Genomic DNA, 22,326 nt, shown 5'->3' on the forward strand with positions numbered 1-22,326 from the left:
CCAGTAGTATTTGTACTCTTACTCAAGTACTGGGGTCGAGTAGGCTACTCTGTCCACCTCTGATATTAGAAATAAATGTATTACTTTATATAAACTCTCAGCGTGGTACAAAATAATTCATCCACCTCAGAGTTGTCATGGGTGTGAAATCAGCCAACAGAGCAAAATTGTTTAGTTTTTTTAACCAGGCTGTAAATATGTTCAATGGAGATTGACTCACTTTTGCTGCCGGCCTCTAGTGGTCAGTCGAGGAACTGCAACCAATCTTAGTTCGGCATGAGTGTCAATGCGGAAGTGAGATGGTTCAGGCTTGGTGTCGCCCCACCTCCACTCATTCATACAGTATTGTCAGTGTCCCTTGGTCCAGCACTGCAGACCGATGCGCCCCCATGTGGTCAGGACAAGTACTGCCTCACACTGTGGCTTTGAAATAAATGCTGTGTGGGAGGCAGTGAAAGCACCATCAAACTACAGTAATGAATCAGCTTGCCTTCAGATATCTGTCATCAGTCTACATCCACGCTTAATCTTAATTATTTTCAAATATGATCTGATAGAAAATATAAACTTTATAGTCATATAATAAACATATCTAGTAATCTGTAAGTATCCCGACTAGCAATCGTCGTTGCTTAAACTTCCCTTAAATGCAAGATGGACACAAAGGGGAGTAATAAACTGCACCTGGGTGGCTACTTGCACTCTGAAGTGATGTGCGTTCAAAAGAGATGCCAGACTGGTGTTTGTGGACCCCTGAATGTTTCTGCTCTTCCCAGCACCTGGAACAACAGCACTGCTGCACACGGGGCACTCGTCAACTGCTGTGATTATCTACATATTGATGCGGTGTGTTTCTGTCGCGTCATCTCTGTTCCTGTCGGTGTGAGCGTCTCTGTGTGGGATCTTGGCACTTTGGTTGCGGAGAGCAGAGTGAAAATTCTCGGTTTCGGGCCGACATCTGCCTTCGTTTTTCTCTTCTACCAGGCCAGAGGGGAAGACAGTCTGGGGCTCCGGGGGTTTTCCGGAGTCTGCATCTCACCGAGAGCTCTCTGGAAGATAAAACCCATCATTTCTTCTGATTTACTCTCAATTCGCCACGGTGTTTTCAGATTAAGAAGACATTCATTTATTCCACTGACGACACCACTGTGCAGCCTAATCACAATACAGCTGCAGGCAGAAGGTCTCGGTGCAACTTTGGGAGCACGAGTTTTAAAAACCCTACCATTATGCAGGCTTCAGTCTGTCAAACATTTGCAGAGTATGTATATTAAAAAAAATATATGAGCAGCTCACTGTCTGGAGCAAGTCAAATATAGCAGAGTTCACTTCAGCAGGACAGCTGGATCTCACCTCAAACTTGGACATGAATTCTGCAAAGATGCCAAAGAAGCTCTCCGTGCTGGTTGATTTGCTGTCTTCTCCGAAGAAGGCGGACACTTTGGAGAACTCTTCCATCGCCCGGGTCTGCAGAGACTCCAGAGACTGGATGGCAGGGTGGCTGTTCTCCAGAAAACTCTGCGGGTGCAACATGAACACGGTCAGCTCGCTGGTCATCAGGTGCTTGGCCTATAATCAGGTAAAATATCTTCTCCGAGGCGCCGAGCTCTGAACGACACAAGTCGCATGATTTCTTTATCGCTTGGTTTTGAGTGGAGTTTTAAACATCAGAGCATTTTCTAAGCTATGAATCTGTTTGACTGTTTCATTTAGTTATTGTCAATAATCTTTAGGTGCAGTTGTTCAAATTCTTTGACATTTTATCAATACTAAAATATCAAAAATGAAAGTAAAAATTGCAGAGTTTGACTGAAAAAAAAATATAGTTAGATGCTTGACTCCCAATGTGTGTTTTAAAAAAAACCAAACAATTAATACACCATCATAAAAGTGCTGGTAAACTGCCCAGTGTTCCTGAAATGGCCACAAGGGGCAGGATCCAACGTGGTGTTAGCTGCCACACAACCCGACTTCAGCTCTGCATCATCCTGCTCCTGGTAGGTTTCTGATTAATAACGCTCCCATTTAAGTAGTGTTAGTACGAGAGCTGGCTTCACGCAGCCACTGCAGTTTATTCTTTAATGTTTGTTCCTTCCCACATTGATCAGATCCATCTCTTCTTACTCAAAAACAGCCCAATCAGCAACATCTAAATGACAAACTCGAGGCATCAAAACAGATCACAAAACAAAACCCAACGGTGGCGATGCCCATCTTTCATAAACAGGCGACGGTCGCCATTTACAGTTACATGGCTATGTTCCAAGTTGCTTGTGGGCAGAACGCAGCAAGAGCCTGGATGGTGCTCAACAAGTTGAATCTTGGCAGCAACTCCATAGCGGAGACAGTCACTGACGCATTCAAGAACACTGGATTTGTCACGTTTGACGCTACGCCTGACCATCGAGCATTCATGCTTAACTGGATCTCTGACTTTAGATCTACTATGCAGTCACTTAAATGCTGCTGTAACGACAAAAACATGAGAAACTGACTGCTTTTATCAAAAAAGTATACTACAAAACCCACAAAAGTCTTAGTTTATGCTGTACAGGACTGTCTCAGAAAATTAGAATATTGTGATAGTCAGGGGTGGACTGGCCATCGGGCATACCGGGCATTTGCCCGGTGGGCCGATGGGGATGTTGGCCCGGGCAGGCCTATCGGCCCATTTGATTTTTTTTTTTACCTGACAACAACTGGTACCACTGGCCGATTGGTTATGATGAGTTTGTTTGATTGGTTATGGGCTGGAGTCAGGGCCGCCGCAAGGGGTGTGCGAACCGTGCGACCCAAGGGGGCCTCGCGACCCAAGGGGGCCTCGCGACCCAAGGGGGCCTCGCGCTATGGGCCCTTTTTTTTTTTTCAAAATTTTTTTGTTTTTTCCCTTATAAATATCAACAGTCACGTTCCATTACAGACCTAAATGTGTACTAGTCTGTGCATATCAATAAATATATGTGCAATGATGCGCGTGTCTGTTGTTCAACACAACTGATCAGACCAAGCGCAGACACAAGCTAGTCTGATCCAGACGGTGGAGTTGGAACAAACTGTCACACAATGTCGAGAGAACGAGACAGGATCAGGAAATTTCCATCAGGGGATGAAAAAAGAAAAAAACTAAAGAAAATGGAAGAGTTTAATGTCTCTCTGAAAGGCTCGTTTGATAAATTTGTTACAAAAATCACCGATCCGACCGGGTCTCAAGCAGCCATGGGGCCCCGCGTCGAGGCAAGCCAAATGATGATGAGGCAGGGGAAGGTATCCAGTATTTTGCTAATTGGAGTGTTAAAATTGCACATATAGACACCCGATCCGACCCGAAAAACCCAAAAAATTTCGCGCGCGCTCGCTACGCTCACGCGCAAAGGCCCCCCCCGGCCATTCCACACAGGCATGTGTGAGCATCCCTTCATGATAAACAGAGGGGGAACGCATTCTGACAGCAGTATTTCACCCTGTCAGAATGCGTTCCCCCTGTTTAAAATGGGTTAATATATCATTGTAGATATCTGAAATGTTCTTTTTGACTAGGAAGAATTGAATTACAGATATCTGCAACACATATCCAGTCTAGCTATTAAATGTTAAAACAGCTTACCATACAAGTTTGCTGGTCTACTTAGAAACAGTAGTACATCTATAACGGGACTGGGGGGGATGGTGTAGGTTTAGGTTTATTAGACAAGAACATACACACCAACAAGACAGTGTACAAGCGGTGTCACAAGAACGTTTGTTTTCATTCATAGGCTTCATTTTCTTTCCATCAATACCTGGTGGGCCGGTCTAGGCTCAAAATGCCCGGGCCGATTTTTTGTCCCAGTCCAGCCCTGGTGATAGTCCTTTATTTTCTGTAATGCAAGAATGTCATACATTCTGGATTCATTACAAATCAACTGAAATATTGCAAGCCTTTTATTATTTTAATATTGCTGATCATGGCTTATAGCTTAAGAAAACTCAAAAATCCAAAAATCTAAAAAAATTAGAATATTCTGGGAATCTTAATCTTAAACTGTAAGCCATAATCAGCTATATTAAAATAATAAAAGGCTTGCAATATTTCAGTTGATTTGTAATGAATCCAGAATGTATGACATTTTTTTTTTTTTTTTTTTTTTTTTTTTTTTTTTTTAAATTGCATTACAGAAAATAAAGAACTTTATCAAAATATTCAAATTTTCTGAGACAGTCCTGTATGTACTTTGTGCTGTATTATTATTATTATTATTATTATTATTATTAATAATTATTATAATAATAATAATAATGTACAATGTTGTACATTAGATTGTCCATGTGACGTAGGGTAGAGTGACAACCAGACTATTTTTAAATAAAGGCCAATACCTGCATCTGCTATTGAAAAAATGCACATGTAGATGTTTGTAGTATTCATTAGGATTACATTTTATGTAGATTTAGAAGAGCCAGGTTGAGAGTGGACGATAAATACAGACGTCCTTCTAACGCTGATAAAACCCCTCCGTGCAAAGTTTTTGCCTTACGCTCATGACAGAAGCGAAGTGATCCTCCGAGGTGGCCTGGATCTTCTGGCAGGCCGTCCTGATGTCCTGGACGGTGGCGTGCAGTTCGTTCAGCTCTGTCGTGATGACCTTCTGGTTCACTGCAGAGGTAGCAGGCAAACATGAGTGAACACCTCCGGCAGGAGAGTCTGTCTGTGCACAATCTCTGCCGACGTTACTCTGATACTAGCTCTGCTGCTGTGTCATCATCGTACCTTTAGCTGCCAGAGGCACCGTTGTAAGGTCTCTGGGAAAGTTTAGCAGCTCGGGGAAGTGTTGGCACAAAGACTTGGCCAGAATGTGGAGAAAGGTGGATTTCCCATCCACTGTTTTGGTTGTGCTCAGCTGCAGGATTAACAGGACAGAATTAATCACTAATAATCAAAACCCAAGATGGACGAATCGCAGTTGGAACGGACAGTACCTCAGTGAGGAAGTTGATCTTGAAACTTGTGGTCCTGTGGCTCTTTGGCTGCCCGTTGTTCAGGTAATTTCCCATTGCGAGAACAAACTGTTGGCAAAAAAGAACAAAAATGTGAAACACAAACTTGATATCAGCTGGATGTTTCTGATTCAATCTGTGTGCAGTAAAGTTCCACCTCCAGGATTTTAGCCAGTTTCTTGCTGCTCTTCAGCTCCACTGAGGCCTTGTAGATGTAATCAAACGCCACCCTCATCTCCTCCGTCCTCTCCTGCAGGGTCGTCTTGAAATGGAGGCTCCGCAGACGAGTCTTATACTCAGGCACCATCAGCATCTGAAATTCAAAAAACAAAAATCAGACATTCATGCAAACAACTCCACGCTTTACAATTTTGGTCACTTTATTTTTTTTTCCCCCCACGTGAACCTGGAAAATGAACTGGTCCGGCTCGCTGAGTTTGCCCGGGTCCTGATCGAACTGCTCGTACTGCTTGACCTCGCCGTCGTCTGGAGCGTAGAGCAGCAGCTGCTTGATGTGGGCCGGCTCCAGCCTGTCGGTCGTCATGTTCATCAGGACCTGACGCAGCTCGGCGGGGGAAAGCTTCAGGTGGGCGATGAGGATGGCTGCAGGGAGGAGGGCGAGTGGGCGGGCAAACAGGGAACATGTGGAGGATTTAGCTGTGTTTTATTTAACGAAGAGAATCGCTGTGTTCCGGCTGCGCTGAAAAAAAACCAACCTTTCATCTGCCTCTGCCTCGTATTCACAGTTCTTAAAATACTCTTGTAGCTTCTGATTATGAAACCCAAAGATTACCTCATAAACCGGGAATCATTAGCAGCAGATGTAAATAAAAGTCAGCATTATGACTCGGATAAAAGCACCGGCAGAATAAAAGATACAAAAGCCTGCTGTTTACCAATTAAATGATTTATCTGCGTCCTGATTGGCTGCTCTGGCAGCTTCGCTACCGTCTACGTTTCTCATACACACTTTCATCTCGGTTTCACGGGGAGATAATTAAAACAACTTTGAATAATTACCCAATTTTGCGAAGATGCTCTTCGGCAAATTTACCATTTCTAGTACATCAGCACATTTAGAGAAACATTTTTCTTTTTTTCTGTACTACACTGAGCTGAAAACAGAAGGGTAGATTTGGAGTCGGCTTCAACAGGATTAACATAACAGTGCAAGAAGTTAAAAAGAAACACAAGTGAACTGATTTAAAATGGACAAACTGGCCCGCAGGCCGCAGCAGTGGGCACCCCCACATTCAGGGTCTCCCCCTTGGGGGATTCTTTACCAGAACCTCCCTGCAGGTTCAGTTGCTGCTTGTTTATGAGCCTTTCTGACTTGGGTTTTGACATTAACGATTTCTTTGCCTTTCAAAAGTCTTGAGTGGAGGTTGTGGGTGATTTTCCATCTGAACTGTGTTGTAACATCTGTTTGAAATGTGAGCAGGAAGTAAAGCCCTGTGCTACTTTTGTCAACAGTTACATAACTAGTAAACACTAGTGAGCCTGTTGCATTGATGCCCGTACCATAACACTGCCACCACCGTGTTTGTGTTAGCTCCTTTCCTTCTTTGTATTTTTCTCTTTCCATCATTCTGATTCAAATCTTTAAAGAATGTTCTTTTCTGATGTTTTCTTGCAGACTCTCAGCCGCCGCCTTCTTGAATGATACCAGTGGTTTGTACCTTGTTTTGTATTTACATTCATGAGGGTTTGTCTTAATTGTAGATGTTGACACCGCCAACATTTACACATCTTTATACACTCCCTCATTGTGGTAGTTAATAAAATTCTAATCATAAAAACCCGACAAATACTCCTGGACCCAACGGTATATACAGTATGTTGTATCTATGGGAACAATTGTGCCACAGATATTTCATCAAGACCTCAACAATTGTGTGAACTTTTGCAAAAAAGTGCAGAATGTCTCCTTTTTGAAGGCTTTCGTGAGTCAGTGGTACTCACATGCATTGTAGGCTTTCTTATGTGACAGAATCTCCACAACGTCTTTCTTTTTAAAGTTCTCTGGCACGAAGGCGGGCTCTGGAGGAGAGACTGGTCATTTTAACAAGAGTGTGAGGACGTGTTCTCCAGGCACCGAGGGTCAGAACAGAAACTAAGGTGCAAAGCCCGTGTATAGCAGAGCGATGAGTTTAGTAACACAGTTCTGCCACAAAAGACCACAAAAAAAACAACCCAAAACCAGGAGGTTATCTTAAATAATAGTTGCGTATTTGTTGTTGGCAGATCTGTGTTAGATCCACTGAACTCAGACGAGACAGAAAAAGAAGAGGGGACTATGGTGCCTTGTGGAGAATGGATTTGAGGTGCGGGTGAATGGAGGAGCTCCGAAGCAGCACACGGATAACATCACAACTGTGAAGGTACAAACAAAACAGGTGATGTCAATACAAAGACACAAACTGAAAGACGACTGCAAATGAGTGTTAGCATTATTTACTTCCACCTTAAAGTGACAAAGAGGAGGGTTATCTATTAAAAAAAACAGCATGATGATGACGATGATGACGACGTGTAATAATGTGCATGTTTGGCTTTAAAATGACATACTGGATCTGCGTTGAGTCCCAAAGTGCAGGTCCAGGTCCAGGAACTTCACCATGTCACTGAGCTTGTCGTAGTCGGAATCCTCTCCCAGCTAAAAGCAGACAGACATGCTCTTTACTCATTTCTAATTTTGTTTTAAGCTCAAATCAAAAAAAACTATAGTATTCCTAAAGTTATGAGCAGATCAAATCTTGCATAAAGTCTATTTATAAAACAGTTTTGTTGTTTTGATGCTGCTGTGACTCATCAGAGACACATATGGAGGATTTACCAAATAAGGCATGAAAGACGTGGGCAGAGTGAGAAAGCTTGCAGCCCAAGTGGGAAGATTCCCACGCGGATTCTTCTGTTTTTATGTACAGGCCACGTGTTCGCACAGATTAACGCAGGAGAACAAGGGATCAGCCCTCACCTGACCCCATATCGTTCCCTCAGAGTTCTCCACCTGCTCCCAGCGCAGCCTCTTCACACTCATGTGGTTGGTGTCTGAGGCGTGGCTGCCTGCTTTGGGCAGCGGAGGCGGCTCGCAGGGCGGAGGCAACGGTGGTGGAGGAGGCGGCAGAGCCTAGGAGGTCAAAACAAAGAAACTTGAGAAATGTTGTTCTTGAAGAGCAACTGACAGTGGTGGACAGTAACGGAGTAAATTTACTTGAGTACTGTACTTAAGTACATATCCAGAGGATTTGTACTTTACTTGAGTATTAGATTTCTTTGGTACTTATTACTCTTACTTGAATACATTTCCAAGACAAATATTTTTACTTTTACTCGAGTAAATTTCTAGGATGGCTGAAAGTACTCGTTACTTTCAGGTCTGCTCTTTTTTCTTCTTCCCTAAAATCCTATTGGACACAAGCTGTTTTTGTCAAAGGAGGAGACCTATCACAGTGCACGCTCTCTGTACGTAAAGCGGAAATACGTCAAGCCTCCTCAAAACGATACCGCCAAAGTAGCCTGCGTTTGTCAAGACAGAGCCGCAACAACGGCTACGCCTGCGTCAGGAGAAGAAAGACAATCCGCTGAGTCGTCTGAGTCTGATAATGAGCCGGACCCGGAGCAGGGACTTTCACAAAATCCTTGGCCGTATCTTAACTCAATGTTTCAAAGAGTTAATTCTCAGAAACAAGAGTTAAAAGATCTTTAAATTAATTTAGAAAAAATCTAGTAATTTACTGATGTGGAAAATAAGAAATTTACTCTTACTCTTACTTTTACTTAAAGTAAATTTAAAAGCATTTACTTTTGGATACTTAAGTACCTTTAAAAGCAAGTACTTTTATACTCTTACTCGAGTAATATTTTGACTGAGCTACTTTTACTTGTAACGGAGTAAATTTTGACCAGTAGTATTTGTACTGTCTCAAGTACTGTGGTCGAGTACTCTGTCCACCTCTGGCAACTGAGCAACAACTTCTGTCTTTTAGCTCGTTTGATGTAAATGAGTCAGTTTCAGGGAGAAATAAAGAAGAAACACATGCAGACGTTACCTGCCCTGGCTGTTCCTGCCTTGTGGTTTCAAAGGTCTTGGCGTGACTGGGGAGGCTGGAGTGAGAGGCTGCAGGGTGGGAGAGCAGCGAGGAGCCGGGGGGGCCGTGGCTTTGACACTGGGTGGGGGTGTGATCCTGCAGGGACGGGGGCAGTGGGCCCTGGTAGCTGTGCTGGTGGTGGAGCTGGTGGTGCCTCTGTAGCACCAGCTGGCTCGGCCTCAGCAGCTGAGGGGAGGGCAGGGGCGACGGCTGGCAGATGGGCTGGCTGAGCTGGCGGGGGAGGTAGCTCGTGCGTGACGGATGGGAAGAGCGCAAAGTGGAGGAACCCAGGGTGGCGTGGCCGTGCGAGAGCCGGGTGGAAGTGGGCTGGAGGCGCTGGTGGCTCTTCTCCGCCTCCTCTCTGCCGGGGCGCGCCTTGTGCAGAGGGGAGCGGCTGGACAGCAGGGCCCGTGGGGGCGGCGGGGGAGGCGGGATGATGGGGTGATGTGGCTGGAAGGGCATCCGGCTACGCGGGACGTGCTCTGGAGAGAAGCGCACCGGCGGGAGAGGGTCGGTGAACTGGATAGGAGGGGGTATCAGAGACTGGAAGGGCGGGGGAGGCGGAGGGCTTTCGTTGGGAGGAGGTGGGATGGGTTCTGAACCGGAGGAATAGGTGGGAGAAGAGGCGTCGTCGCTGCTGCTGTGACCTTCACTGCTGTCACTGCTCAGCCGCCGGGGCATGAAGCCCAGCTCCTGGTCCTCTGGGAAACTCATCTGGAGAGAGAGGAGGGGATGTTTGTCATCACACCTGATTATCACATCCATATGCTTCTAAGTTTTATACCTTTTAAGTTTAAAGGAGCTTGAGGCCGGATTGTGGCAAGATTTATGAAAAAAATCCGTATACATTTTAAGTTTTCTAGTAGTAATGTCAGATGAAGCGTTCCAAACCCAAAAGAATGAGCCCTCTAGTGTATCTCTCCTTTGCCTTGAACAGGCTGTGTGCTGCAAAATGTGCTGCAATTCGGTCCCGAATTTCCCGCGCTGTCCTGCGGATGTGACGTCACATGCACGTTCTCCCTGTTCTCCCGTGCCGGCTTCACTGTTGGCTGCAGTACTCCCAACGGCCGTCGTGGTGAAGGGTGGCGCTAGAGAGTTTAATTTCTTAAAAGGAGCCTCAAGCTCCTTTAAGAGATATTATTGGACCTTTAGTATTTGTTGCTTAAAATATTCAATTCTAAAATGTACTCTGTTGCCTCCTAATACTTGAATGGCAAATACTATTATTACATACAGCCTCATACTTTCTTAATTATTGAAACAAAACAAAGAAAAACTGTCAGAATAAACCCAAAGATTATTGTAAAATATACACATTTAGATACCTGCAAAATCCATTTGTACATAGAGCAGAAAAAATCTGGATAAAAAAACTCTCCGCAGTAGATTTGATTTCTAGCAAGTAGGCAGAAATAAAAAGTCCAGTCTTACTTATAGCCAAACCTCTTTCCTCTGAAACCATGGCAACCACCCTGATATAGCTGCTCATGTGACACTACCTTTTATTATTCTGATGTAAAACATTGTTTGAGTTGCATTTTAAAGAATGTTACAAAGTGATCTTGAAGAAGGAACTTTTTATTAGAGGATTTTTATTAGATAATTAAAAATGTCTGATAGAGGGATGTCGAGAGGAGAGATCTGAAGATGGCAGAGACGTGGTGTGTCTGAGCTCAGTAGGCGGACGTGTCCATAAAACGGAGCCTCCAGTGCAAAACAAGTAATAAAAACTGATCCGATTTAAGTTTTTACTACAACTGCTCTGCTGTAAACGTTCATGACCACCTTTGTTATTCCCAAACAACACGTTGTTGCCAAATGATGCTACAAATAACATTTTAGCTGATACACTGGTACTTGTTGACTGAACAAATGTCACTTGCAGACAAATTCATCACTTGTAGTTGCAGATTTGAGCAGGCCAACACTGAAAAACAAATGGGCTGAGCTTCAGCGTCCTCTGAAGTAATTCTGCTTGCTCATGCTGCATTTATATCCAAAAGATCTTAATTTGAAACCCCAAGAACATACATTTATTGATTTCGCTATATTGCAGGCAAAAAAGATCATCGCTCTCAATTGGAAGAAAACGGATGCACTTACAATTGGTGCATGGATCAAGGCAATGGCACAATGTAGGTCAATGGAGAAAATAACTTATACACTAAAAAATAAACTTGGGATGTATGAAGAAATCTGGAAACCATTTGATCAATTTATTCAAGGAGACATAGGGGCGCTTCTACGGGAGGACAATGCAGGGCAAGATAACTAAGAAGGAATCTGGAGGATGACAGGAAAAGGGTAATTTTTGATTATTTTGTTTAGGTTATGTATATCTTTAATTTCCTAGAGGTACCAATGGACTGTGTTGTTATTTGGTACTGTTATTAGGTACCAACTTTGGATTGTATAACAACAAATATGTAAAGAGAGAAGGGATGTGGGATGGGATGGGGGGGGGGTAAAACTGTTAAGTCAGAACTAGATGTGAAATGTCCTTTATTATAATATTCTGCTTGTAAATGAAAAAACAATAAAGATATTGTTAAAAAAAAAAAGATTCTGCTTGCTCAAGTGAGTCAAATTTGAGCTCTTCCCTGATGACCAGTCATGAGTTGGTAAATGCACTAATCTTCCTCCAACCTACAACTGTCAAAATTCAGACTGATTTCAGGAAACAGAAGCATATTTTGAGAGTAAGATTACCCAACAAGGTGCAAATGCCATCTGGCAGAGGCCAAAAAGAGCTTGACGTGTGTGTGGAAGGAGCTCTCAGACACATGAAAGGTCTTGGGTGTAAAAAAACAGGAACTCTGGCATTTTCTTTTTGCTCTTCTGCAACAGCAAGTGATGAATTCATTTACGAGAATAATATAACTCGCTAAAGACCGTGTCATTAAGCATGACCCCGTAAACACTGTCAGCAAGGTGGTGCGTACATTGTAAGCTCCATGTTTCTTGCTTACCTCCTCGTAGTCGTTCTCCCCGGGTAAAAAGTCGTCCACCAGAGTGACCCGGTGGCCCAGCTGCTCGCTCAGGGCGTTCAGGAACTTGTCCGTGTCGCGGCTGCGAGGCGGGCGGGAAAAGGTGAACAGCTTCCTGCGGCGGGTCAGTGTGTTGGGACCACTGTCCGAGGGCTGAGGGGAGGCGGGGGGGCTTTCCAGGCTGACGTACGGGTTGGAGTCCACGCTGCTCTGGTGGTGGATCTCGTACACGGGGGTGGGGAGAGGCTCCTTCCAGGACAGGGACAAGCCGGATTTACGGTTCCCTACAAAGAGAAGTGGATCAAACGACGGGAATACGATCAGATGATGGAGCTGCACGTGATTTCACCGACTTGTGCACGATCCCAATAACCACACATCACATCGAGGATCTGTTTTACCGACATGTAACCTCAGCAATTTGAAGACAAATTGCAGATATATATGCACATATGGGCTGAAGGATTTGAATGAGTTCTGCGTGAAACACATTCAAATATCAGTGGTTATCATGCCATGTTCACATCAGACAGAAATTAACTTTTTTTTAAAGGGAATCTGCTGCTTGGTGGCCACCGTGAGCCCATTTAGTAGCTTGTTTTAACAGTGAAAGTAACATGATGTGAACATGGCATCGGCCATTTTGGCCCAAAATTTGCTGGTTTTCATCCCAAAAAAAACAAGCCTGATTTCAATAAATCACTTTGCAAATGCTGGGCGTAGGTAGCTAATGGCCTGGAACCACCGATGAAGGCGTGTATCTGAAAGCGTGTGTTCATCTGTGTGAGTGTGTGTGTGTGTCAACCCCGGGGTACCTGTGAGCGGGGGCAGTGTGAGGGGGGAGAGAGAGCGGCCGTAGGCCTCAGTCTGTCCCGGACCCTCGGGCTCTGGAGACACGCTCTTCCCTGCGTACATGTTCTCCAGCTCCGTGTAGACCCCTGTCATCTACGGGCGGAGGCATGATCAGCGGATTAGCACACAATCGCTGCTGCGCATTTCTTTGAAGGCCTGCTGCTTTTAAGCATTCAAATTTAATGCCACAAGCAGACCTTCAGAGAAAGGGAGACCTGAGAGCACAGACTGCATTGGTAATGCCAGTTGCTGGACACTGAAAAGCTGCGGTGATACCTACATGATTTAGGTCAGGGGACTCGGGGAAGGAGGTTCCATCTCCTGACTGCCTCTCTTCCGGGCTCCCAGTTTCATCGATATGAATCCCTGAAGCACAATACAGCATGAGGAGAGACACGTGGACGGAAAGCCTCCTCCATCTATCCACCTCCAGCAAGAGGGAAGATGATCATGCAGAGCAGAAACGCCAAAGCTCGGCTCTTGGAACAGGAGTTAGCAATGGTAATGGGAAACCATGAATGTGGCGGCTAAAGCCTGAAATGGCCTCAGCTGGAAATAAACACTGCAAACCTGGTTTCTAACCGAGTGCTTGGGGATCTTATCAAAAGCAGAGATATGGAGTTAATGTATGAAGTGGTGAGTACTGGCTAGGGAGACTGTGTTGCAACTATCACATGCAGCCCCTCCTGGGAGCTGATCAGTGCAAATACAGCCTTATTACACACCTGGAAGCAGCTCAACTGCACTAACTGGAGTTGGTTAGTGTACTGTGCTCAACAGAACATGGATAAAACCGTTATTTCCACATTTAATGTCTGGCTATTTTAGCTACAAGGATTTCAGTCAATAAAAAGATACTAAATCCATAATGAAGGGTATTTTAATAGGCCAAAAGTAGCTACAAAAATCTTTACCGTATTTTCCGCACTATAAGGCGCACCTAAAAGCCTTCAATTTTTTCAAAAGCTGACCATGCGCCTTATAATCCGGTGCGCCTTATACATGGATCAATATTGAGCCGCAACTTCACCCAATTCTTGAAGTGATTTTTCGTCAGATCAGCCTTCCAAATCAGTTCAGAAACAGCTTTTTTTCTCTCTTCTCCCCCTGGATATTTTTCAGCAAAGGCTCTGTGTGTATTGTTGAAATGTCTTGCGACATTTGACCGTTTACTGTTAGACAGTTTTCCTCCACAAATTAGGCATACTGGTAGGCCACTCTCATCAGAGGTAAATGCAAATGAATCTGCCCAGGCATCATTGAATGTTCCATTTTCTTCAGATATTTTTCTTTTTTTTTACATTTCTCCATACTTGGCCTTCCTGGGGTTGAAAGTTGCAACGAATGGATGGTGTTTTGGCGGGTATACCGGCTTTCGCGAATATGACGTTTATTTTGAGCAACGAAAAACATTAAAATATATTTATTCTAATATGTCAAGATCACAATAATCTTCCAATTTAGAACTAAAATATTAAAGAACTAACACAAATTAAATACACTTCAATTAAATATTTTTTTTTTCTTTTTTTTTTGTAATTTATTTTCCCAAGCCACTCGGAGCCGCAGTATAAGGATGAAAGAGCTGCATGCGGCTCCGGAGCCGCGGGTTGAGACCCTTGGTCTAATGGATGTATAACGTAACCCCAGCCTCTACTGTAGCGCCTTATAATGCGGTGCGCCTTATATATGGAAAAAAGTTTTAAATACGTCATTCATTGAAGGTGCGCCTTATAATGCGGCGCGCCTTATAGTGCAGAAAATACGGTAGTTTTCATGAAACCTCTATGATGCTTTTTTTTGCTGACCTCGGTAAGTCTTTAAGGCTTTATGTCAATATAGAGAGCTGAAACCGGCTATGAAGTTCCATCTCCTGCTGAATGGACCTCGTTGGGAACCCAACCAGATCAGAATGGTTTTGTCCCGCAGCACAACAGAAATGTATTCATGGGTGACGTCTCTGGACCGGGATGTTCTCCGTGAGCAGCGTACCCATTCCCAAGTGAGTCCCGATGATGCAGTCGTCGGAGCTCCTCTCCCGGACGATGCCGCGGTACGACGTCCCCGTCACACGCACAGAGCTGCTGCGCCGGTGGTGCTCCGTCCCCCCGTCGGGCTCCAACACCGCTGCAAAACACGGGCGGATCATTCAGAAAAACAAGCCGTTTTTAAATCAAAGGCACAACTGACTTGCTGATTAAGGTATGTATTGAATCTTGGGAGTTTTTTTCTCACCACTGCTCTTGAAACCGAGGAAGCGGGACAGCTTGCCCTGGCAGCGCTCCTGCTCGTCGTAGGTCAGTAGCTGGTAGATGAACTGCCAGATCAGCTGCTTGGCCGGAGTGTCCAACACGGGGAACACGTCGACTATCAGGGTGTCCACGTTCCTGCGAGTACAACACACAAGAGTGTTTCCATAACAACACTTGTTTACCAGGCAGTGTAAGGATTAGCATAGATTAAGGTTGTTCTGCATCTGTAGTGGCATTTGAATGGAGAGATTATGAAAATGTGGAAGGATAATGTCAGTTATGATGGGATTCATGCCTTTGGGGATAGTATGAATGCTGCACGTTTGTAGAGAAGAATGACATTTTTTTCAACTCTTCATCTCGTTATTCTTGAACAACTATCAGAACTTGAGAGGTTTGTTGTGACTCAGCGATGGGCATCTATCTCATTTTCAGTATCCATCATTCAGTCTCTCAGGTTGTCTACTTTACCTGAACTGACAGGCTGCATTTGTGCTTACCTTCATTTTGGGGGCGTATTTAGAGGGTGAGGAATGATTTTAAAGTGTTTTCTAAAAAGAAACCTCAGGGTGAGTTCTGAAATCTCACCCTGTTCCGAACATCTTTAGATCAAGTAAATATAGTCGTCCTAAAGCTCTGCACCATCTACATGCATCTCTCTATTCTCTTGAGTAAAACTCCACAGAACCTCCACTTTCTGTCCCTCCAGCTGCTGACCTGTGCTGGAAAAAGGTCTCCAAGGACTTGCAGACGGTGTATCTCTCCTGGATGGTGAGCAGGTGCTCCAGCTGCTGGCTGAAGGTCCGGCCGTGGACTTTGATGCTCGGGGGGAGGATCTCTGCCACCCACTGGAGAGAAGTGAGGGCTGGAGATCTGCACAGCAGATACAGAACGAGACCAGCACAACTCAATAAGTAGTACCCATAGTAACCATCTTTATTGAAATCTAAATATCACAAATGACTTACCTGGATCGTGGTAAAGTGGTGGGGGCCAGATTCGGGGACTCCTCTGGGTCGGTTTGGTCTGAGGAGAAGTCAGATGGACCCTCCTCCACGACAAGCGTGGGCATGGCCCCGCTGCCCTGCAGCATGGATACCACCTTCTCGTGGGAACAGTTCCTTCAAAAAGAGAAAGCAGAACTGAGAATTTACACAGGACAGAAGCAACTTTTAGCTTTTAAAACTGATCCAAAGGATTTTATATATAACCCTGGCTGAGGTTACTTAAGAAAACTGTTAAATCTGTTACACCTCCTCTTTTTTTCTCAAGACAAATCAAAACTGCTGTGACAAAGAACAGAATTGTATAACATGACTTAAACTCTTAACTCTTTAAAATAACGGTGTGTGATTCATTGCAGAGAAAAGCCCGTCCAGATGTAAACAGGACAAAAGATGGATTATTTCCCCAATCATAATTAACAGTTAGTTAATTAAAAAAAAAAAACACTTAGTTATCAAGCTGTTCTGTTTTCCACTTTGTCTCCATATACATTCCAAAATTTTGGCAAAAAGGGAGAGATCATATTTTTTCCTTGATGGATATGGACACATTTCTTTTAGTTTCATTATTCCTAAAGTGGACTGCTGCTTCACCACCAAGTGCAGAATTTGACACAACTTTGATTATTTGATACTTTGATATTTTCACTTTGCAAACGCTACACTGAAGCTCCGACGTATCTTCTTTCTCTGGCGATCCACTCCTACCGTTTTCCTGATCACCTGTTGCTGCAGCAAAATTATACAGCGCCGAGCAAATCAGCTCGTCAAGCAGCCACGGGAACGGGAGGTAGGATGAGTAATGCGCTTTTTATTTTTTTCTTAATCCAGCGCTGGACATACTGGCATATGTATATCGGCTGATTTGTTGCCTTCTGAGATCGTACAGGGACAAATCAGTTTCATCCACGCTTTATTCCTGATCTGCACTCCCACACTCATGGGCTGACAAAGCAGAAGGTCAAGAGGTTGTAAAGTTCTCAAAAGACGTGTTGTGACTCCCACAAAGAAAAGTTAAAGCGGAGATCACGTGCATCTTTCCGTGCATATTGTACCTATTGGCGTTGATGTTTCCAAAACAGATAAAGTTATTGTTACCAGGACGTTGAAAATAAAACATTTGTGATTATATGTTAGTTAATAACTTATTGGCATTATTTTTTCTCTATTATTATTTCATCATCATAAGGGGCCTCTCTGGGCCCCCCTCAATCATGGGTCCCTAGAATCCGTCTCCTTTACCCCCCATTTTTGGCGCCCCAGGCCTGCACAGACACACACTCCGTATATGAACGTTTGTTTCATTCACATCCTCCGCAAATTGTGTGTTTACAAACAGTTAAAAAGAAACTTTTCGGTTTTTATTATTTCCATTTTTCTCCTGGAGGGACCAACAGAAACAGAGGAACTCAAAGTCTCAGATTTAGATGAAGTAGAAATACAAATAACAACCAAATGTGCTCTTTGTGGGTGAGTTGTGCTCTATGAAAGCTGTTTTTCATTAAATATGCCCTGGAGGGGCTACTCTTAGAGAGATATAATCCCTGGTGTCTAAATATATACCAGAGTTGAAGAACTTGGCCAGTAAGAAAAAGGTAAAATACTAATGCTTCGTGCTCCTGGGGATGCAGTTGTTTGGCATTAACACCAACCTCATGTCCAATCCATTGAGAAAAAGGATGCGGTCACCCGGTTTCAGCCCACATTCCTCAGCAGGACTATCTGAAAGGGAAACAAGAGTTGCAGAACAACCAAGTGTCAGTCACAGTTTGAAACTGGATCCCAGGCAGAACCTCTCCAGCTAACAAGGTGCACAGAACGGAGAGGTAATGAGGACTGATGGGATGTTGTCAGATCTCCGTATGCCATCCAACGAACGGAGACAAGCTCCATGCTAAATTGAATTACGTAAGAAGACAATGCTGTCAAAACAACCGCGCTGGAACCTGTTCTGACTGCGTCGGTCGCTTCCTCGTCTGTCATCTCACTGCTGAATTTTCCTCTTGCGGAATTGACATCTGTATTCAGTCAAGATGTTCCAAATTGCCTTATGGACACAACAACAAGGAGTTTGTTGTTTCCTGATAATTACGTGGTGCTCAGATCACGATGAGAGACATGCCATCCGCCCCCGCTATCCCCACCTCAGCCTCCATAAGGCCTACTGAGTCAGTCTGAGCTGCTTCAGCACATGCTGGTGGGAGATGGAGGTGGGCGAGTGCAGTGCCGTCATCATCAAATGCAAACACACACACACACCTCCCTCCTCACTGAGGAATCTGGCAAATTCCCTGAACAGTAGCATCACTTCATAGCCTCCTGTCTGCTGCCTTTATTTCAGAAAGCATTACCAGTACATTAGATATAATCTTTCATGATGGGGAATAAAAACTAATTAAGGTATCCACCTCAGGCTCCAAGTGTAAACAAATAAAAATAAGCAGCAGGCGCACTAAGTTTAATTAGGTTAGACTTTAGCAACAGAAATGGGTGTTGGGTGTTTTTTTTGGAAATACATCTCTGTTTTCAGTCTATAAATCTTGTGGATCCTGTTTAAAAGTTCATTTGATGGTCAAAATAGAAGCAATTACAGGTAGCAAGTCTGTGTAAAGTCCCTGAATGCACCTGTACTGACTGATTGACTGCTACGAGTACCTGCTACTCAGCTGTGAGTCATGCAAGTCCACTTCCTGGTGCACTCACAGAGCAGCAAACGCAGAAAAAACGCCTCCTTCTCGCTCGCCGTCAGTCCTCCCCTGACTGGAACCATAACAGACTCGCCCACATAAACCACTCCTGCCCCTCCTCGCCAGCCGACACACGCCAGCGCTCAGGTCAGACCACCACGCGGAGAGAGGAGGCGTCTGTGAGGATTCAACTGTTTAAAAAATAATAATAAAAAGAGAAGCAGTACCTGGGATGACGGAGTCGATGCAGACGGGAGCGTGACCTCGCAGCGTGAAGCCGAAACTCTTCTTTCCCCTGTAGACACGAATTATCCTGAAGATGAGAAAATCAACAACTCAAGTTCCGATCTTTCAGTATAACTATTTATTATCTGTTGTCTCTTTCTGACTGGAAACCAAATTCAATATGACATGATTTTAAAGGAAAGCAAGACGTTAAACAAGGAAGAAACTGCATGTGGCCTATAAATTCTGCTTTATTTTATTTTAATTTGGCCAATTATCTTTTAATCCACTCAAAATGTGACTTCTGGAGTTTAATCAACACTAGATGTATAATTATAAGTAAGGGGTGTAACTGTTCTAACTCAAAAGCGGTCTCGAGTTTAAACAGGACGTGTGTTTGCAGAAAAATGGGGGAAACAAGAAAAAATGTCATTCCCCTGAGGTTGGTAGTGTTGATAGGGTCCCTGAGGTAATTGTAACCTATTATGCATAAAAAGTGTATAAAAAGGTCTGTTTGTACAGGGACCTCCATCCATTTGCTGCTGCATAAGAGTGTACAAGTACTACCACTAATAGACACAAAAGGAGGAGAGTTCATGGCCTCTACTTCTAACAAATGCCTGTTTATCATAAATGTAGAAGTGCAGATCCACTTAAATGGAAGCGGAGGCCGCGATGAGCTGTCCTCCACCGGCATCTGTTGACCGTAAAATGATCTCAGTTTGTCTGCATTGACCTTATCCACGCTATTACATGAGTGCTTTGACATTTTTGCGTTTTGTCAGACTTAAATAGCTTTTTTATCTCATACAATTGTGCTGGATATATCTACATATATGCAAATAATGTATATATTTCAATCTCAAAATTAGTTCACATCAAATGTCCACACTCTTTACCATCTAGTAATAAATGTGGTTGTTTTAACTGTGCAATTTTCCTTTGACTAGAAGCTTTCCACGAATGAGTGGGATGTTTCTAGAGTGAGAGCTCATCTGCTGCCATTTACAAGCCTTTGTGTCTTTTCTTTGTTTTGATTTGTCACGTCCTGGAGGTGGGAGTCAGGACAAGTGGGGACATGACGTTCTGTTTACTCGAGTCAAACTTCAAGATTTAGACATACATTGTTTTGCTTGGAATCAACCTGTCGGTCAGTTTATGGTTGCGTGTTCATCACAGACAACAGATGTGACATTTGGATGAGAGTGTCGCTCCTCAGCAGAACAACCTCTTACATCCACCATGAGAACTGTGCTCAAGGTCTACGGTGTGTTGCCATGGAAATTGCTCAAGGGCATTGTGCAGTATCAGTATATAAACAGAGCAAAGGCCTGGGAAGAATAAAGAAAAAAAAAAGACAAAGTGGGGAGAGGAAGCAGACGAATGTACAGTATTCTCTGATCGCTGCAGTTAAAGGCGGTTATGTAAGACGAGCTAAATGCAGAGCGGCGCACTGGGTGTTATGTGAGCGTGTGTGAGAAGGGTGTTGCGCTGCACGCAGCATCAGCACACTTGTCAAACTAAGTGGCTGCGATTCCAACAGCCTCTCCTGATTCCCATCAGTACCAACTGTGCTTCACACTGACATGGACCTTTAAAAAAAGATTGATTTGTTTTCTTCTGAACTGACACGAGACATGTTTGGGTAGCGTCCTCCATCTCTTTTTCTATATATATTCTCCAGCTTTCGATACATCTCCCTCCATTGCTGTGTGTATCTCTCTAGATGCTGCTGACACACAGTTGCGTGTTACACAACACTCTTGATTTCTTAAGTTCAGTGAAGGCCCCATCAAATCTGTTACCCTAACTCCATCATATTTACTTGTGACCAGCTCATTGCTTTTTACTCCTGGATGAAGACAGATTGAGATCTAGTTTCTTTAGCTTGGTGTGAGAGAGTTCACAGCTACACACGTGTGATCCCACACCAAGTCTGTTGTGTTAGTAATTGGACAGCCGTGTAATCAGTGAGCTGGTGGGTGGAGGATGAGCTGAAGTACTTGAATGGTCAGGGAGGAAATAAACACGGGGAGGTGATAGTTTTAGATTTTAGGAGACAGGTGTGATCATTAACTTGCACTATTTTTGTATTGTGACATGTATGAAAAACATCTGGATTTACAACTGTGAAATAAGATAAAGAAAAAAGGAGCAATGAAAAGCAAAATTAGGACTTTCACTGCTGTTCTCACCTCTGATTGGGTCCGAGGGGAGGGTGTGCAGGGGCCCCAGACACAGACTTCCTTGCGCCCCTGTCTTTCTCTGCTTCACCTCTCCCTCCCGGCTCGCCTCCATCCCTCGGCACCGAGCTGGCCCGCTTGGACCCGTGGCGGCGGTCGGAGTGATCCTCGCTCCGACTGCGGCGGAGTCGGCCCTGCGGCTCGCTGATGCTCTTGCTGCGGCAGAGGCGGTTGATAACGTTCTGGGAGACGGCCTCGTCGAAGCGCTGCCGGTGCTTCTTGGGGACGAAGATTCTGGCGAACATGGTGGCATGTGAGAAGGAGGAGAAATTGGGAGTATTAGCAGTCTGCCTGCAGGAGTTGCCTCAGAAAAAAAAAAGAGAAAAGGAATCAAAAAGATGCAGCGTCTTCATCACAGATCTAAATCCACTTTGCAATTGTTCAGTCAAAAATGAGAGCAGATTTGAAAAAGAAGGAAGAGGTGATGATCAACTCGAGCACTTGAGAAACAGTTTCACATTCCACGTCTTTGAACTCAACAGGCTTCCCACTTTGTGTCTCGGCTGCAGTGAAAAGAAAACAAAAAGCTTTTGACTGGCAGGTGAGAAGTCTCCCCCTCCTGGGAGCAACTGCTCAAAGAGAGGAGGGAAAAAGTTGAACTTGAAGCCCGAGGAAAAGGATCTTTGTGTAGAAAGGCGAGGAGATCGTACCGTCTCTCGCCGCTCGCTGGAGTCTGACTGCTGCAGCGTGAGGTACCAGAGCCAGAATACAGCAAGAGAGAAAGGTGTGGGAGTGAGAGAGCATGGGATTTCTCCTCCGCTATCGCTCTCTCTCCATTTACAGCAGCTAATTCCCTTTTCTCCTACACTTCCGACCACAGCTCACCTCTGTGTCGCTGACAGTGTGAGCACACAGCAGGAAACACACATCATCTTGTTGAAACTCCACATGTAACAGCTTTAGTTTTTGTTTTGGGTTTTTTTTGGCTTTGTGGGCTGCGAGCCAGGCATAAATTAATCAAATAAGGTTCAACAGATTTAAACCGTCCTGCAGTTTCTCATCAGCTGCATC

The 22,326-nt window shown here is 44.3% G+C and overlaps 1 protein-coding gene across 2 annotated transcripts; it reads right to left on the bottom strand.

Moving 5' to 3' along the window:
• Positions 1-68: 68 nt before the first annotated feature.
• On the bottom strand, positions 69-21,560 carry grid2ipb (glutamate receptor, ionotropic, delta 2 (Grid2) interacting protein, b). Of its 2 annotated transcripts, none has more exons than XM_061708653.1 (21): positions 21,268-21,560; positions 19,075-19,160; positions 17,813-17,882; positions 16,125-16,277; positions 15,874-16,029; positions 15,140-15,291; positions 14,897-15,031; positions 13,185-13,270; positions 12,868-12,997; positions 12,035-12,336; positions 9,027-9,779; positions 7,952-8,104; positions 7,543-7,630; positions 6,937-7,014; positions 5,381-5,577; positions 5,132-5,287; positions 4,957-5,043; positions 4,748-4,877; positions 4,515-4,633; positions 1,354-1,518; positions 69-1,049 (listed from the first exon to the last, which is right to left on the bottom strand). In XM_061708653.1, exons 1-21 carry the CDS (start codon positions 21,558-21,560, stop codon positions 978-980), a joined length of 3,561 nt encoding a protein of 1,186 aa, XP_061564637.1. In that variant the 3' UTR covers positions 69-977. The 2 variants fall into 2 exon arrangements, with proteins under 2 accessions (XP_061564637.1, XP_061564636.1); XM_061708652.1 differs by having other exon boundaries at positions 6,937-7,026.
• Between the last annotated feature and the right edge of the window lie 766 nt (positions 21,561-22,326).

The sequence above is a fragment of the Cololabis saira genome, chromosome 19 (genome assembly GCF_033807715.1).
Source record: "Cololabis saira isolate AMF1-May2022 chromosome 19, fColSai1.1, whole genome shotgun sequence".
NCBI lineage: Eukaryota > Metazoa > Chordata > Actinopteri > Beloniformes > Belonidae > Cololabis > Cololabis saira.

Bases quoted from the DNA above. Each gene is read 5' to 3' on its own strand.
- grid2ipb (XM_061708652.1), bottom strand. From the start codon at position 21,560: ATGTTCGCCAGAATCTTCGTCCCCAAGAAGCACCGGCAGCGCTTCGAC. The intron at 4,878-4,956 runs GTACTGTCCGTT...TTAATCCTGCAG, and splicing joins AGATCAACTTCCTCACTGAG to CTGAGCACAACCAAAACAGT. The intron at 1,519-4,514 runs GTAAGGCAAAAA...TTGCACCCGCAG, and splicing joins ACTTCGCTTCTGTCATGAGC to AGTTTTCTGGAGAACAGCCA.